Genomic DNA, 16,107 nt, shown 5'->3' with positions numbered 1-16,107 from the left:
TATATTGTACATTTGGACCCATTAACAGAGTTTTAGTGCTACCTTTCTGTTTTTGTCTTTGAACTCTCAAGTATGATTAAAGCCTTTCATGCACCATCATTATAACAATACAGAGTTTCACGTAGGTGTACTTAGTTATCTTTCCCAGAGTTATTCGTTTTTACATAATTTAGTATTGTTTTCTAGCATCATTTCATGAAAGGGCCTTCCTTTGACATTTTTTATGTGGCAGCTTTTAGCATCTGTTTATCATGATAAATATTTATTTTTTCTTCATTTAGAAGGGTAGTTTTGCCAAGTATCGTATATGTGCTTTGAAGTTTTTGTTCCTTCAGCACTTTGACTATATCACCCAACTTCTTTTTGACGTGTAAGGTTTGTGTTGACTAACCAACTAGTGATCTCACAGGAGCATGCTTAGAGATGACATGTCTATATTCTCTTGGTGCTTTCAACATTCTCTTCTTGTGTGTGACTTTCAAGTCCTTGATCTTCATCTGTCTTGTTATAGGACTCTTTGTGTTTCTCCTTGCTAGAGTATGGTAAGCTTCGTGATATTTCATATCGTTTTTCTTACATTTGAGACTGCTCAGTCATTTTCACTATGTTTGTCAACTTCAGAATTTATTTATTTATGCTTTTATTTTCTTTGATATCATTTTTGTGATGTTACTTAGTTGTCTGTATCATTCCCATTTGACCCATTTAGCATTATTCAGATAACATTAAGGTAATTTTGACATCTTTATATTTTATGGTTGATTCCAGATTGTTTCTTTTGTTTCTTTGAGTTATATCACCCTAAAATTTTGTACATGTTATAGTCATTCACTGATTTTTGAGGATGAGAAAAGCCACCTTTCACAAACTTTGTGATATGGTTTTATCCTGCAAGATTCTGGCACACATTGTACTAAGACAGCAAGGACCATTACATTCTAAGAGTGTGTTGCTTGTGGAAGTGTGTGGTTATTATTTAGTTGAAGCATTTTTCCACATTTCCTCTTAAGAGCTTGTCTTCACTTGGTAGAACTGACTCTGTCTGTTGTTTCAGAGTCTCTCTGCTGCTGTAACAATATGTTACCTTTGGTTTCTGCACATCCAGTCCATCTTACAGACTATAGCAACATTCATTTCAGCACCCTTCATCATGGGAGACAGCAACTTTTCTCTGGAAAGGCCCTGAAAACAAGAAGGATTAGCACTGGTGTCACTCTTTTACTTTTGAGGACGAAGCTAGGATTTGGGAGTTTACTTCCATTTTCATCATGCTCTTATTAGCATGGGGTAAATTCTGTGGTTGGGTAAACATGACAAACTTCTTTCTATTCTACTTGTCTCTTTTTGTTATTGTTAATATTTACTAGCTTTTTCTTCTTTGATATATTATTATTATTTGATATCTTTGATATCAAAGATATCAAAGAACACACACAAATTTCTTTATCTGTTTTTTTTGTTCATTTATTTATTTGGGACGAGTTTTTGTCACCCTGGATGGAGTGCTGTGTTGTCATAGCTCATAGCATTCTCAATATTCTGGGCTCAAGAGATCTTCTTGTTTCAGCCTCATGAATTGCTGGGACTACAGGCATGTGCCACCATACCTGACTACTATTTGTGGTAGTAATGGGGTTCACTGTTGCTCAGGTTGATTTTGAACACCTGTCCTCTAATGATCCATTCACCTCAGTTTCCCAGAATTCTAGGGTTACAAAACATGAGCCAATGCACCCAGGCTCTATGTTGTCTCTACGACTTCTGCCCACTTGCTGTGCTGCAAATTCCTACCTGGTTCTTAGAATTCCCCAAAATACAGTGTATACATGCAATATTTATTTACCTTTAAGATAATTAGTGCCTGTGTACTGTATTAGGCCATCTTCTTATTGTTATTGGCATGTTTTTGCAGATAAAATGTGTAATGTATATTAACTCAATTCTGATGAAAAGGTCAGTGACTAAAATTGCTCTTGTTTAAATTTCTCTCAGGTATATCTAACCATCCTGACCAAGACCACTTGCAAGATTTGGACACAAATATTTTATTCCCAGAGATAATCCTGAAAAGATATCAAAGCTGTGCCCCTGACAATTTAAACATAACAAAAGACTGCACAAGTGTGTCTGAGTGTAAGCAGCAGAAAGTATGTGACAGTGGACTTGACTACGGTTTAACAGCTACCCATTCCAAAATCTTCCAATGTAGTAAATGTTTGAAAGCCTTCACACAATTGTCAAATCTAAGTAGACATAAGATGATACATAGAATAGGGAAAACGTTTCACTGTATAAAGTATGGGAAAGCCTCTAACCCATGCTCACATGTTACTAAATGTAAGATAATTTATAAAGGAGAAAAACAGTATAAATGTAGCAAAGTCTTCAAATCTGACTCAAGCCTGTCTAAGCATAAGAGACTTCATACTGGAGAGAAACTCTACAAGTGTGAAAATAATGGCAAATGTCCTGGCCACAGATCAAAATATTGTAAACATGAAGATATTGATAGTGGAGGAAAACCCTACAAATATCAAGACTGTGACAGACTTACCAAGCAGTACTCACACCCTGCTGGACATAAAATAACTCATTCCGGAGAGCAATCTTGCAAATGTCAAGAGTGTGGAAAAGGATTTAACAGTTCTTTAACCCTTTCTGTACATAAAAGAATTCATTCTGGAGAGAAGCCCTACAAATGTCAAAAATGTCAGAAAACCTTTAAGTGGTACTCACACCTTTCTGTACATCAAATAATTCATTTTGGAGAGAAACCCTACAAATGTCAACAATGTGGCAAAGCCTTTAATCTTAGATCAACCCTCACTAAACATCAAAGAATTCATTCTGGAGAGAAACACTACAAATGTCAACAATGTGGCAAACTGTTTAACCGGTACTCACACCTTTCTAGACATCAGAGAATTCATTCTGGAGCAAAGCCCTACAAATGTCAACAATGTGGCAAAGCTTTTAACCAGTACTCAAACCTTTCTAGACATCAAAGAATTCATTCTAGGGAGAAACACCACAAATGTCAACAATGTGGCAAAGCCTTTCACTATTACTCAGGCCTTTCTGTACATAAAAGAATTCATTATGGAGAGAAGCTCTACAAATGTCAACAATGTGATAAAACCTTTAACCTTAGTTCAAGCCTAACTAAACATAAAAGAATTCATTCTGCAGAGAAGCCCTACAAATGTCAACAATGTGGCAAAGCCTTTAATGTTAGTTCAACCCTTACTAAACATCAAAGAATTCATTCTGGAGAGAAACCCTACAAATGTCAACAATGTGGCAAAGCCTTTAACCAGTACTCAAACCTTTCTAGACATCAAAGAATTCATTCTGGAGAGAAACCCTACAAATGTCAACAATGTGGCAAAGCCTTTAACCGATACTCACACCTTTGTGAACACAGAAGAATTCATTCTGGAGAGAAACCCTATAAATGTCAACAATGTGGCAAAGCCTTTACTGTTAGTTCATCCCTTAGTAATCATCAAAGAATTCATTCTGGAGAGAAGCCCTACAAATGTCAACAATGTGGCAAAGCCTTTTGTCTTAGTTCCAGCCTCACTAAACATCAAAGAATTCAATGTGGCAAAGCCTTTACTGTTAGTTCATCCCTTACTAATCATCAAAGAATTAATTCTGGAGAGAAACCCTACAAATGTCAAGAGTGTGGCAAAGCCTTTCACTGGTACTCAGGCCTTTCTGCACATAAAAGAATTCATTCTGGAGAGAAACCCTACAAGTGTCAACAATGTGGCAGACCCTTTAACCAGTACTCACACCTTTCTAGACATCAAAGAATTCATTCTGGAGAGAAGCCCTACATATGTCAACAATGTGGCAAAGCCTTTAACCAGTACTCACACCTTTCTAGACATCAAAGAATTCATTCTGGAGAGAAACCCTACACATGTCCACAATGTGGCAAAGCCTTTAACCAACAATCACACCTTTCTGAACATCAAAGAATTCATTCTAGAGAGAAACCCTACAAATGTCAACAATGTGGCAAAGCCTTTCACCACTACTCGCACCTTTCTAGACATCAAACAATTCATTCTGGAGAGTAACCCTAAAAATGTCAACAATGTGGCAAAGCCTTTAGTCTTAGTTCAAACCTTACTAATCATCAAAGAATTAATTCTGGAGCAAAACCCTACAATTGTCAACAATGTGGCAAAGTATTTAACCAGTACTCATGCCTTTCTAGACATCAAATAATTCATTCTGGAGAGAAACCCTAGAAATGTTACGAATGTGGCAATGACCCTCACTAGTACTTCTGCCTTTGTGAACATCAAAGATTTCATTCTTCAGAGAAACCCTACATATGTCAACAATGTGGCAAATTCTTTCACTAGTACTGAAACCTTTCTGTACATGAAGTAATTCATTCTTGAGCCCAACTCTACAAAATGCAAAGAGTGTGGCAAAGCCTTTAACCAATACTCAGGCCTTTCAGTACATAAAAGAATTTATTCTGGAGAGAAACCTTCTAAATACAATTAGTGATTTCAAACCCTTTATCTCAGGTTCAAACCTTCCCATGCAAAAAATAAATCATACTGGAGATATATCCTTGAAATATGAAGAATGTTGTAGTACCTTTAACTGGTGTTGAGAACTTGTGAAGCATAAGAGAATTCACACTCGTGAGAAATCCCACAACTGGAATAGGGTGGCAATTCCTGTAACTAGAACTCAAACCTTACTACACATAACAAAATTCACATTGGAGAGAAATCTCACAGATGTGAATAATGTGGTGAAGGTTTTTACTGGTCTTCAGCCCTTAGTAAACATAAGAGAAATCATCCCAGAGAAATAATGTCACAATATGAAGATGTGGCAAAGCCTAATGCCAGTAGGCACAGTTTTCTGTACATAATAGAATTCATGTTGAAGAGAAACTCTACAAATGTGAAGGATGTGACAAATGTTTAACTTGTGCTCAAACCATTGTATAAATGAAAATTTTATAACACAAAAATTAATCCCTGACAAATGTGAAGAAAGTTTTGAATCCTATAACCAGGATTGAGTACATTTCACACATTTCAGTGCATAACAGAATAGATAGAGAAATTGTATGTATGTGAAAAATGTGACAATGTCTTTAAATATTTCTCATGCTTTTCTAATCACAATTCATATGAACGAAATACTCTACAAATGTCAATCATGTCTCAAAGCCTTAAATTTGTGTTTGTCCTGTTAGGTAGGGCTGAGGAGAGACAGAGTCAGATGATACTAGGAGATCCTTTGTCCATTATAAGAGGAACAAAATGAGCAGAGGGGTCTTTCACAAAAGACAAGCTGGCATTTTAAGAAGGCTTCTGATAAGGGAACTGATGTTTGCTCTACAAAAATGAGTCTTAGAGGTAGAGAGGCCACAATGTCGAGATACGGCCAAGGCCACAAAAAGGGATGTTTGGAGTATGAGTTCAAGTAATGTGACTGTAAACTCAAGTGACATATTTTCATTCACACACTACAATTTACACCAGTGCTATCGCACTACACAAATACAATGATAAATTCTGGAAATTGCCTTACAGGGATAGAAAATGGAAAGACTCTCCTTTCTGGAAGTTTCTCCCCTTTCTAGAAAAAATTATATTTACCCCCACACCACTTAACATAGAATTGGAAAATCTATGTAAAGGCAAAGCATCTTACTAAACCCACAGTCTTCTCCACTTGAAAGATGTGTTCGTTCTCTGGAGTGTACTGTTCTGTAATAAACTTGGATTTTTAGCATACATGTATCTACTTATCCTACTCATTTGTTCCACTGTCTTGATACCAGTAATCATACTTTGGCACCTGGAACAAAAAAAACAGGGAACATATACCTGACATCTGGTCCCCATATGTGACATTTTGGTGCCAAAAATCTGGGAGGAAAATATACGTCTTCAGCAAGATACGTTAATAGAACAGTAAACATTGTTTATTCACTCTGCCTGCTCACATTAGTTATTACACCTACGAGTCTCACACTGTCTTTGCTTTCCAGGTAATATAGCTCCTTACCTACCCCATCTTCATCTCCACAATGCACTTCATCCCCCAGTTAGGTCTGATATTTAAAAGCTTAAAAAGGTGCCTCAGGCTCCACAATCAGAATGTTAAACCATATTTTTAAGGTCTTGATAACCAGAGTGGGGACGAAGAGTCAGTGAGAGAAAGCCAGGCCAGCAGAGGTCCCAAGAGCAGATGGAAGTTTTGAAATGGTTGCCACCATTAGGGAAGGCTGTCAGGGAAAGAGTTCCTCTAGATGCTCAGGGAAGAAGACCCAGGTATGAGCCCTTCCCTCACTATGACTATGCATTCCTGGAGCAAGAAATGGCTTAGGAAGGGGACTCTGCTGGGACCATGCCCTGACTACTAGAGACATGGAATAGTAGTGACATTGCCCTCTCCTGGAGATGGAGAATCACACTTGCCTTCCAGACCCGTGAAATCCCTGAACCAGCCTTTACCATCTGGAACTCTTTCAATCTGATGGACAAATGACAGCTTCAGTACGAGGTCTACTTTCTGATCAGCTGGGGTGGCTGATTGTTGGGTAGATGTTTCTGTCCCATTAAACGAACTGATGTTAATAACATTATAGCCACTCCTCAGCTTTCCCTAGATATTCAGGGCCTCTATTTTTCCCTCTCCTATATCTGTCCTAAGAACAGAAGGTAAGGCGTGGCACCTGTGGCTCAAGCGGCTAAGGCACCAGCAACATACACCTGAGCTGGCGGGTTCAAATCCAGACAGACCCACCAAACAACAATGACGGCTGCAACCAAAAAATAGCCGGGCGTTATGGTGGGCGCTGGTAGTCCCAGCTACTTGGGAGGTGGAGGCAAGAGAATCGCTTAAATCCAAGAGTTTGAGGTTGCTGCGAACTGTGATACCATGGCACTCTACCCAGGGTGACACTTGAGACTGTCTCAAAAAAAAAAAAAAAAAAACAAAACAGAAGGTAAAAGAAAATCCCATTGTGTGCTCTAAAGTCCTGCTCACTGGCTGATGATGTTTCTGTTTATCCCCTTTAGTGCTTTCCAACTGTCCTACCCCATTGTTTGGATGAAGTCTTAACTTTAGGTTTGAGACCTAAGTTCTTTAAATCAACAGGCCTCCTTTTCCAGGCCTTTACAAAGAAATGACTTAACTGGGATAAAATTTTCTTTCAAAAGAGGAAAATTAAAGCAAGAAGGAAATAGTATATAGTAAAGAGATGTGAAGAAAAACTGAGTATGAAGAAACATGGGTGATGAAGAACATTAAGAGGAGAGAGAATAATTTTGTGTAGGACAAAACCTAGTATAACAATATGTTGTAAAGTAAGTCATGGTTTAAGAAGGAAAATTTGGGACAAACATAGGGCTTCAGTATGTCAAAAGTAGTCCATGAAAGGCATAATATTTGCAAAGGTGAATTTATAAAAATTTTGCATGTGTGCAAGTTGGCCTGACTGAAAAGGGAATCTCTAAGTAAAACAACGAAGTCTTCTTTTTGTTAACAGACTTTGTTTAAAGCCTCTTCAGACTATTTGTGTATTTTTTGAAACTGATAAATTACATCGAGTATTCCATATCAATCTGCCATTATAGAGTTAAAAAAAAAAAAAAGTATCTCTGTGTTTTCTTCTGCCTGCCTGAAGCTGCATCCACTTAGGTATTGGTGTTGAGATCAAGATTATTAAACTGTCATCATTACTCAAGGTCATCAGTTACTCTCTTGACACTGAAGTAAAAAAAGGAGCCAACTTTGTCCTTTAAAACACCGGCCTCAGCTTGGTGCCTGTACACAGTGAGAGGGCGCCAGCCACATATACCAAGGGTGGCAGGTTTGAACCCAGCCCAGAGCATGAAGTACCATGTGATTATAGATCAACCGTGTATATGTGACGAGGTGGCTATTTAAGCTGCCGGGAAATAAAGAATATCGCTATTTGCCACCATGAGCTTGTAGCCATTTCTTGCTTTTCATACCATTTCAGGACCTTTTGGGAACTGCAATCTGGGCCATTTGAAACTGAAATCCGGGCCACTTGCTGAACCCAGTGTGGGCCCCTAAGGGACCCCTAACACTGATTTCACAGGCCTTCTTCATGTCACCTCTGTGTATAATATCAGAGACTTTTGGTTTATTTTCCACAGTCAAGCTCCTCTTATAGACACTACTCTGTGTAGGAATCATGAGAGTGAGAGACTCACCAGAACAGTTTCCAAGGTTGCTCATTCTGGAACCTTCCTATGCATCTTCAGGTGAAACTCACTTGTCTGTCTTCCTTTTCCCTGACCCCCTCATTCTTAAGAAGGCTCATCTTCCCAATGCTTTCAGAGTGCAGGACACTAAAATCCTCTGACCACTGAGGAACATACTTTCAGCCAAAGCCCCATGTCAGCTATTTGTCTGTTTTTGAAGCCAAAGAAGCAAAATTCTACCTACTGCTTTATCTTGGAAGCTGCCCACAGAAATGATTTTCTTTTTTCTGGAATTACCTCATCTGACCTGAAATCAGTTTCTGTAAATAAAATGAGTGTTTGGGTGAGCACCTCTAAGGGAACCCCTGAGAAGTCCTAGTCCATCCTGGTTTATCAGGAGCTGCAGTTGTCAACAAAAGATGATTCTTCCTTTTTCAGAATCCAGAGTCTGAGAGGTCCTGGCTGTCAAAGAGCTCTCAGTTCCCTTGCCAGGGTTTACTGTGTTAATCCCTCCCCTGTCACCTCTCACATGGAAGAATCAAATTTTATGGAGTCTTAGCAGTGCTGGTTTTGGTTTATGGCATATATATATATATTTTGTGATTTTTTGGCCAGGGCTGGGTTTGAACCCACCACCTCCAGCATATGGGACCGGCGCCCTACTCCTTGAGCCACAGGCACCACCCTATGGCTTATATTTTTTAAATTTTCTTTTTCATGTTCATTGTACTCTGATTCTGGTGCAAAAGCAAGATTAGAAGATTCCCCTGTCATGAAGCCCCAAGTCCCATACTCTATCTTGGGGGCATATTTGTGGGTTATTCTCTCAACTGAATCTGTTCAGCTGTATCAAAGTAAACAGGAAGAATACTCATGCAGGGGATCACTCTTGCATTCCTCAAAGCCCCCTGATGGCTATATGCCATTTCCCATTTCCAATCTCAAAACAAAATACTATGAAAGACACACACACCCGGGATCCCTGACTCCCACCCTCCTTCTAGGCTCCATATGAAGAATCCAAGTCCTTATCTTGCATTTGGATGGAATATTCCTTACTGGAATAATTATAGTTGTCATGGACCAGCCTCAGCACATAGTGGTTTATTTCCTTGTGGCCTGGTGGGGTTAAGAGATCAGTGAATTATTAGTAGGAGTTATAGAATATTAATATAGAGAAATAATAGACACAGACAAAGAGATAGTTTTAAGAGAAGCGGGTCCTGGGAGGCAGCACACACTTCTTTGTGAGGCTTCCAGTATACACCTCGAGTGTCAGGCTAGGTCTGTATTTATTTCAAACATCAGGGTTATAGTCATAAATCTCAGGAAAGCAAGGCAAACAATCCTGCCAACGTTCTTGCTGCCCTTGCATTCCTACTAGCTAGATTAACTCCACAGCTGATAACATTAATTGCATGGATTTACTTGTTGCTTTTTACTGCTTCAAAGTATAGTGCTCTTAATATAAAGTCTTGATATAAACAAAGTCTTGATAAGGAAGCCAATCAGAGGCTGACTCAAGGACAAAATTCTAGTTGACCCACAGTCACAAACCCCAGATGTGATGTTTTAATACTCTGGTGGCCTTGTGTCCAAACAGACTCCTCTGGACCAACTGAGGTGACAGAAGAAAAGAAATCTTTCTTCTGCTTATCCGGCCCAGAGCAAGTCTTCCTAAGATGGAGAAAGTTTAAAGAATTGGCATTCTTAACTCCCCATTAAACTTGTTTTCCTGAGATTTATGTCTATAACCCTGATGTATGAAATAAATACAGACCTGGCTGTTTTTAGAGATGAGATCTTGATCCGGTTCAGAGCACTGTCGAACCTGTGAGCTCAGGCAATGTACCCAATTCAGACTTCCAGTGTGCTAGGATTACAGGCATGAGCCACTAAGCCCTGCCTTATATTTGGTTTAAGAACAGTATATTTTCTCTTGGGTGCTAGCCAATGATCATTTTTTGTCCTGTAGGTGAATATTAATGAAAACTGTCAGGTTGGTTGTGGTGGCTCACGCCTGTAATTCCAACACTCTGGGAGGCCGAGGTGGGTGGGTAGCTTGAGTCAGGAGTTGAAGACTAGCCTGCGCATGAGTGAGAGACCCCATCTCTAAAACAAAAAAATAGCTGGCACTGTGGCGGGTTCCTGCAGTCCCAGCTACTCAGGATGCTGAGGCAAGAGAATCTCTTCAGCTGAATAATTTGACATTGATATGAGCTATGATGCTACAGCAGTATACCTAGGGAGACCAAGACTGTCTCAAAACAAAAATAAAAAAAAAAACAGAAAGAAAAAAGAAAAAGTGTCTTAATCTTAAGACATACTTATTCGTGAATATATATTATGTGTGTGGGAAACATTTGTGTGATGAAGATAATGTTTAAACAGCCATGTAACTCTAGTTAACTCCACTTATTCTTTACTTTTTAGAAGAAACACATTTTTTCTCTTGAGACAGAGCCTCAAGCTGTCACCCTGGGTAGAGTGCCATGGCTCTATCAAGTGAACAGACCCAGCCTCCTGAGGTTGTCAGGCCTCACCTCTCTCAGCCAGATAGTGGAAGGGAGCAATGGCCTGGCTGAGCAGACATAGATCTCTTTGTCATTCAGACAGGTGCAAACCCCTGGAGTATCTGCTTGTTGGAGGCAACTGGGTCACAGCCCTGTGGGATTATCAGTGACTGGGTGTGACAGAGATGCAAGGTGGGGAAGGAGGCATCAACCTTCCCAGACTAATCTATTTGCTGGGTGTGTCCGCCTGACTTCACAGAGCACCAGAGCAAGTAGTATTTGAGTTGTTAGCAGAACCCTGCGATCAAGTTGCCAGAGACCTTTTAAACTCTCCCACCTGAGATAATTGCTGACCTTGACAATTGATTTGGACCTTTTGAACTGAGTCAATTGCTCAAGGAATATCCAAGTGATGCCCCGGGTGTGTGGTTATAGGAAGATTTGATTTTCCTTTTCCAATTGTTACCTGTGGAAGGCAGGGTGACATAATTGCTGGTATTTCTCCACAGCTGAGACTTCAACCCAGAGTAAGTGTTTCACTAGGGTTGGATGGAGACCAGCTGAAAACAAGACAGAACCATTTAGCCCGACCACACCAAACAGGTCCCCAATTTCTCAGACTGTAGCACTGTACAGGTCCTCGGCAAAGCTCCAGGGGAAAAGTCAAACCATGTAAAATAAGCGTGGGGTGGAATCAGCAGAAAAACTCTGGTAACATGAATAACCAGAGTAGATCAACCTCCCCAAGGAAAGATATGGCAGATGCAACTGAAGATCCCATTTGTAAACAGCTAGCCGAGATGTCAAAAATCGAATTCAGAATTTGAATTGCAAATAAGATTAATAGAATGGAGGAAAATTTGGATTTAGAAATGTGAGAAGCAATTCAAAAGATGGAATTAGAAATTTGAGGAGAAATTCAAAAGTTGCCTTAAGAATTCAATGAATTTAAACACAAAACCACCAAAGATTTTGACACAGTGAACCAAGAATTTGCAGTCCTCAAAGATCTGAAAAATATAGTAGAATCCCTCAGTAGCAGAGTGGAGCAAGCAGAAGAAAGGATTTCTGACATTGAAGACAAAGCTTTTGAACACTGTCAAACTCTCAAAGAGGAAGAGAAATGAAGAGCAAAAATGGATCATTCTCTCAGAGAGCTCTGGGATAATTCAAAGAAAGCTAATATTCGCCTCATTGGAATCCCTGAAAGTGATGAAGTGGCTTCACCAGGCACAGAGGCCCTTCTCCATGAAATTATAAAAGAGAATTTTCCAGACATGCCAAGAGATTCTGAAATTCAGATAGCAGACAGTTTCAGAACCCCAGCACGACTCAACCTGAATAAGATATCCCCCAGGCACATCATAATTAACTTCACTAAAGTTAATATGAAGGAGAAAATTCTGAAAGCAGCCAGACATAAGAAAACCATTACCTACAATAGGAAGAATATTAGAATGATGGCAGATCTCTCTGCTGAAATCTTTCAAGCCAGACGAGGGTGGTCATTGACTTTTAATCTCCTAAAACAAAATAACTTTCAACCCCAGATCCTGTATCCAGCTAAACTGAGTTTCATTTATGATGGAGAAATTAAATATTTTAATGACATTCACATGCTGAAAAAATTTGCCATAACAAAACCAGCTCTTCAGGATACTCTCAGACCTATCCTCCATAATGACCAGCCCAATTCTCTACCACAATAGTAAACTCGCTCAGAAACTTTTTAACAAACTCCAACTTCCACAGTGGTGAAAGGATGAAAAATGTTCACTGGACTTTCGAAAAACTCCATACCCAAAATTTTAACAGACTCATCAATATTCTCCATTAATGTGAACCCCCAAACTGTCCTCTAAAGAGGCACAGGTTGGCTGACTGGATACAAAATCTCAGGCCAGATATTTGCTTCATACAACAATCTCATCTTACCTTAAAAGATAAATATAGACTCAGGGTGAAAGGATGGTCGTCCATATTACAGGCAAATGGTAATCAGAAAAAAGCAAGTGTTGCAATTCTATTTGCAGATACAATAGGCTTTAAACCAACAAAAGTAAGGAAGGAAAAGAATGGTCACTTCATATTTGTTAAGAGTAATAATCAATATGATGAGATTTTAATTATTAATATTTGTGCACCCAACCAGACTGCACCTCAATTTATAAGAGAAACTCTAACAGACATGAGCAACTTGATTTCATCCACCTCCATGATAGTCCTTCTGACCCTATATGGATACCCTTGATTGCATTTTCTTCCCTAATTGCAATGCCTAAAAATTACATTACAGTGTTAAAGAGTAGTGGAGACAATGGTCAACCTTACTTCATTCGTTACCTGAGAGGAAATGATTTCAATTTAACTCCATTCAATACGATATTGGCTGTGGGTTTGCTGTAGATGGCCTCTATCAGTTTAAGAAATGTTCCTTCTATAACCATTTTCTTAAGTGTTCTGATCATGAAGGATGCTGGATATTATCAAAAGCTTTTTCTGCATCAATTGAGAGAATGACAATGTCTTTGTTTTTTAATTTGTTTATGTGCTGAATTATATTTATAGATTTACATATATTGAACCAGCCTTGAGATCCTGGGATAAAAGCTACTTGGTCATGATGTATAATTTGTTTGATGTGTTGCTGGATTCTGTTTGCTAGGATCTTGTGAAATTGTTTGCATCTATATTCATTAATGATACTGGTCTATAATTTTCTTTTCTGGTTGGGTCTTTTCCTGGTTTGGGGATCAGGGTGATGTTTGCTTCATAGAACGTGTTGGGTAGTGTTTCTTCTTTTTCTATATTTTGGAACAGGTTGAGTAATATAGGTACTAGTTCCTCTTTAAAGGTTTGATAGAATTCTGACATGAATCCGTCTGGTCCCAGGCTTTTCTTTTTAGGGAGATTTTGTATGGTTGATGCTGTTTCAGAACTTGATATAGGCCTGTTTAACATTTCCACTTGATTCTGGCAAAGTCTTGGAAGGCGATATGCTTGCAAGTATTGGTCAATTTCCTTCAGATTTTCATATTTCTGAGAATAAAGTTTCTAGTAATATTATTAAGGATTTTCTGAATTATCGAGGAGCCTGTTGTTACTTTGTCTTTGTCATTTCTGATTGATGAAATTAGAGATTTTACTCTTTTTTTCCTGTTTAGGTTAGCCAAAAGTTTATCTATTTTATTGATCTTTTGAAAAAAAACAAGTTTTTGATTTATTGTTCTGTTGTATAATCCTTTGGTTTTCAATTTCTTATAATTCTTTTCTAATTTTGGTTATTTCTTTTCTTCTACTGGGTTTGTGGTTGGAATGTTCTTCCTTTTCCAGTTCCTTGAGATGTCCCATTAAATTGTTAACTTCCTCTCTTTCCATTCTTATGAAGAGGGCTTGCAATGCTATAAATTTCCCTCTTAGGACTGCATTTGCAGTATCCCGGAGGTCTGACAATTCATGTCTTCATTGTCATTTTGTTCAAAAAATTTGGAAATTCCCTTCTTAATCTCATCTATGAACCAGCTATTATTCAGCATAAGGTTATTTTACTTCTATGTTTTGTATCAGTATGCAGATTCCTTTTGTTACTGAGTTCAACTTTTATTCCCTGGTGGTCCAAGAAGATGCAATAAATAATTTCTATTCCTTTAAATTTACTGAGGTTAGACTTGTGACCTAAGATGTGATCAATTTTGGACTATGTTCTGTGGGCTGTTGAGAAGAATGTGTATTCAGTTTTGTTGGAATGAAATATTCTGTAGATGTCTGTTAAATCCAAATGTTGAATGGTTAGGTTTAAATCTAAAATTTCTTTGCTTAGCTTCTTATTGGAGGATCTAAACAACACTGCCAAATGAGTGTTAAAATCTCCGACTATTATGGAGCTGGAGGAAATCAAGTTACTCATGTCTGTTAGAGTATTTCTATTAAATAGAGGCACATTCTGGTTGGGTGCATAAATATTAATAATTGAAATCTCATTGTATTGAGTATTACCCTTAACAAATATGAAGTGACCGTTCTTCTTCTTCCTTACTTTTGTTTGTTTAAAGACTATTGTATTTGCAAATAGAATTGCAACACCTGCTTTTTGCTGATTTCCATTTGCCTGAAATATAGACGACCATCCTGTCACCCTGAGTCTATATTTATCATTTATTGTAAGATGAGATTCTTGTATGCAGCAAATATCTTGCCTGAGTTTTTGTATCCAGTCAGTCAATATGTGCCTCTTTAAGCCATTTACATTAATAGAGAATATTGTTAAGCCTGGTAAAATTTTGAGTATCAAGTTTTTCAAAAGTCTAGTGGACAGTTTTTATCCTTTCACCACTGTGGATGTTGGAGTTTGATCAAAAGTTTTTGAGCGAGTTTACTTTTGTGGCAGAGCATTGTGCTGTTCATTATGGAGGATAGGTCTGAGAATATCCTGAAGAGCTGGTTTAGTTATGGCAAATTTCTTTAACATGTGAATGTCATTAAAGTATTTAATTTATCCATCATTAATGAAACTCAATTTAGCTGGATACAGGATCCTGGGTTAAAAGTTATTTTTTTTTAGGAGATTAAAAGTCAATGACCACCCTCGTCTGGCTTGAAAGGTTTCAGCAGAGAGATCTGCAGTCATTCTAATATTCTTCCCTTTGTAGGTAATGATTTTCTTTTGTCTGGGTGCCATCAGAATTTTCTCCTTCATATTAACTTTAGTGAAGTTAATTATGATGTGCCTGGGGGATGTCTTATTCGGGTTGAGTCATGCTGGGGTCTGAAACTGTGTGCTATCTGAATTCAGAATCTCTTGGCATGTCTGGAAAATTCTCTTTCATAATTTCATGGAGAAGGGCCTCTGTACCTTATGAAGCCACTTCATCACTTTCAGGGATTCCTATGAGGCAAATATTAGCTTTCTTTGAATTATCCCAGAGCTCTCTGAGAGAATGATCCACTTTTGCTCTCCATTTCTCTTCCTCTTTGAGAGTTTGGGAACATTCAAAAATCTTTGTCTTCAATGTCAGAAATCCTTTCTTCTGCTTGCTCCACTCTGCTACTGAGGGATTCTACTGTATTTTTCAAATCTTTGAGGACTGCAAATTCTTGCTTCAGTGTGTCAATATCTTTGATGGTTTTGTCTTTAGATTTGTTGAATTCTTGAGACAACTTTTGAATTTCTCCTCGAATTTTTAATTCCAACTTTTGAATTGCTCCTCACATTTCTAATTCCAAATTTCCCTCCATTCTATTAACCTTGTTTGCGATCCAAATCCTGAATTCGATTTCTGATATCTCAGCCATCTGTTTATGAATGGGATCATCAGTTGTGTCTGCCATATATTTCTTTGCAGGGGAGGGGTTGATCTACTCTGGTTATT

At 38.3% G+C, this 16,107-nt stretch overlaps 1 protein-coding gene across 2 annotated transcripts in view; it reads left to right on the top strand.

Moving 5' to 3' along the window:
• LOC128572815 (zinc finger protein 43-like) overlaps positions 1–7,615 on the top strand; it is a 38,257-nt gene extending 30,642 nt beyond the window's left edge. For both annotated transcript variants that reach the window (XM_053572928.1, XM_053572927.1), the window contains one exon: positions 1,993–7,615. In XM_053572928.1, the coding sequence (XP_053428903.1) occupies positions 1,993–4,088 (2,096 nt within the window). In that variant the 3' untranslated portion in view covers positions 4,089–7,615. The remainder of the gene's footprint in view (positions 1–1,992) is intronic.
• Positions 7,616–16,107: the final 8,492 nt, after the last annotated feature.

Source organism: Nycticebus coucang, chromosome 20, assembly GCF_027406575.1.
Source record: "Nycticebus coucang isolate mNycCou1 chromosome 20, mNycCou1.pri, whole genome shotgun sequence".
NCBI classification, from domain to species: Eukaryota; Metazoa; Chordata; class Mammalia; order Primates; family Lorisidae; genus Nycticebus; species Nycticebus coucang.
The sequence above is the reverse complement of the archived record's forward strand: the minus strand, read 5'-3'. Positions and strand labels throughout refer to the sequence as shown.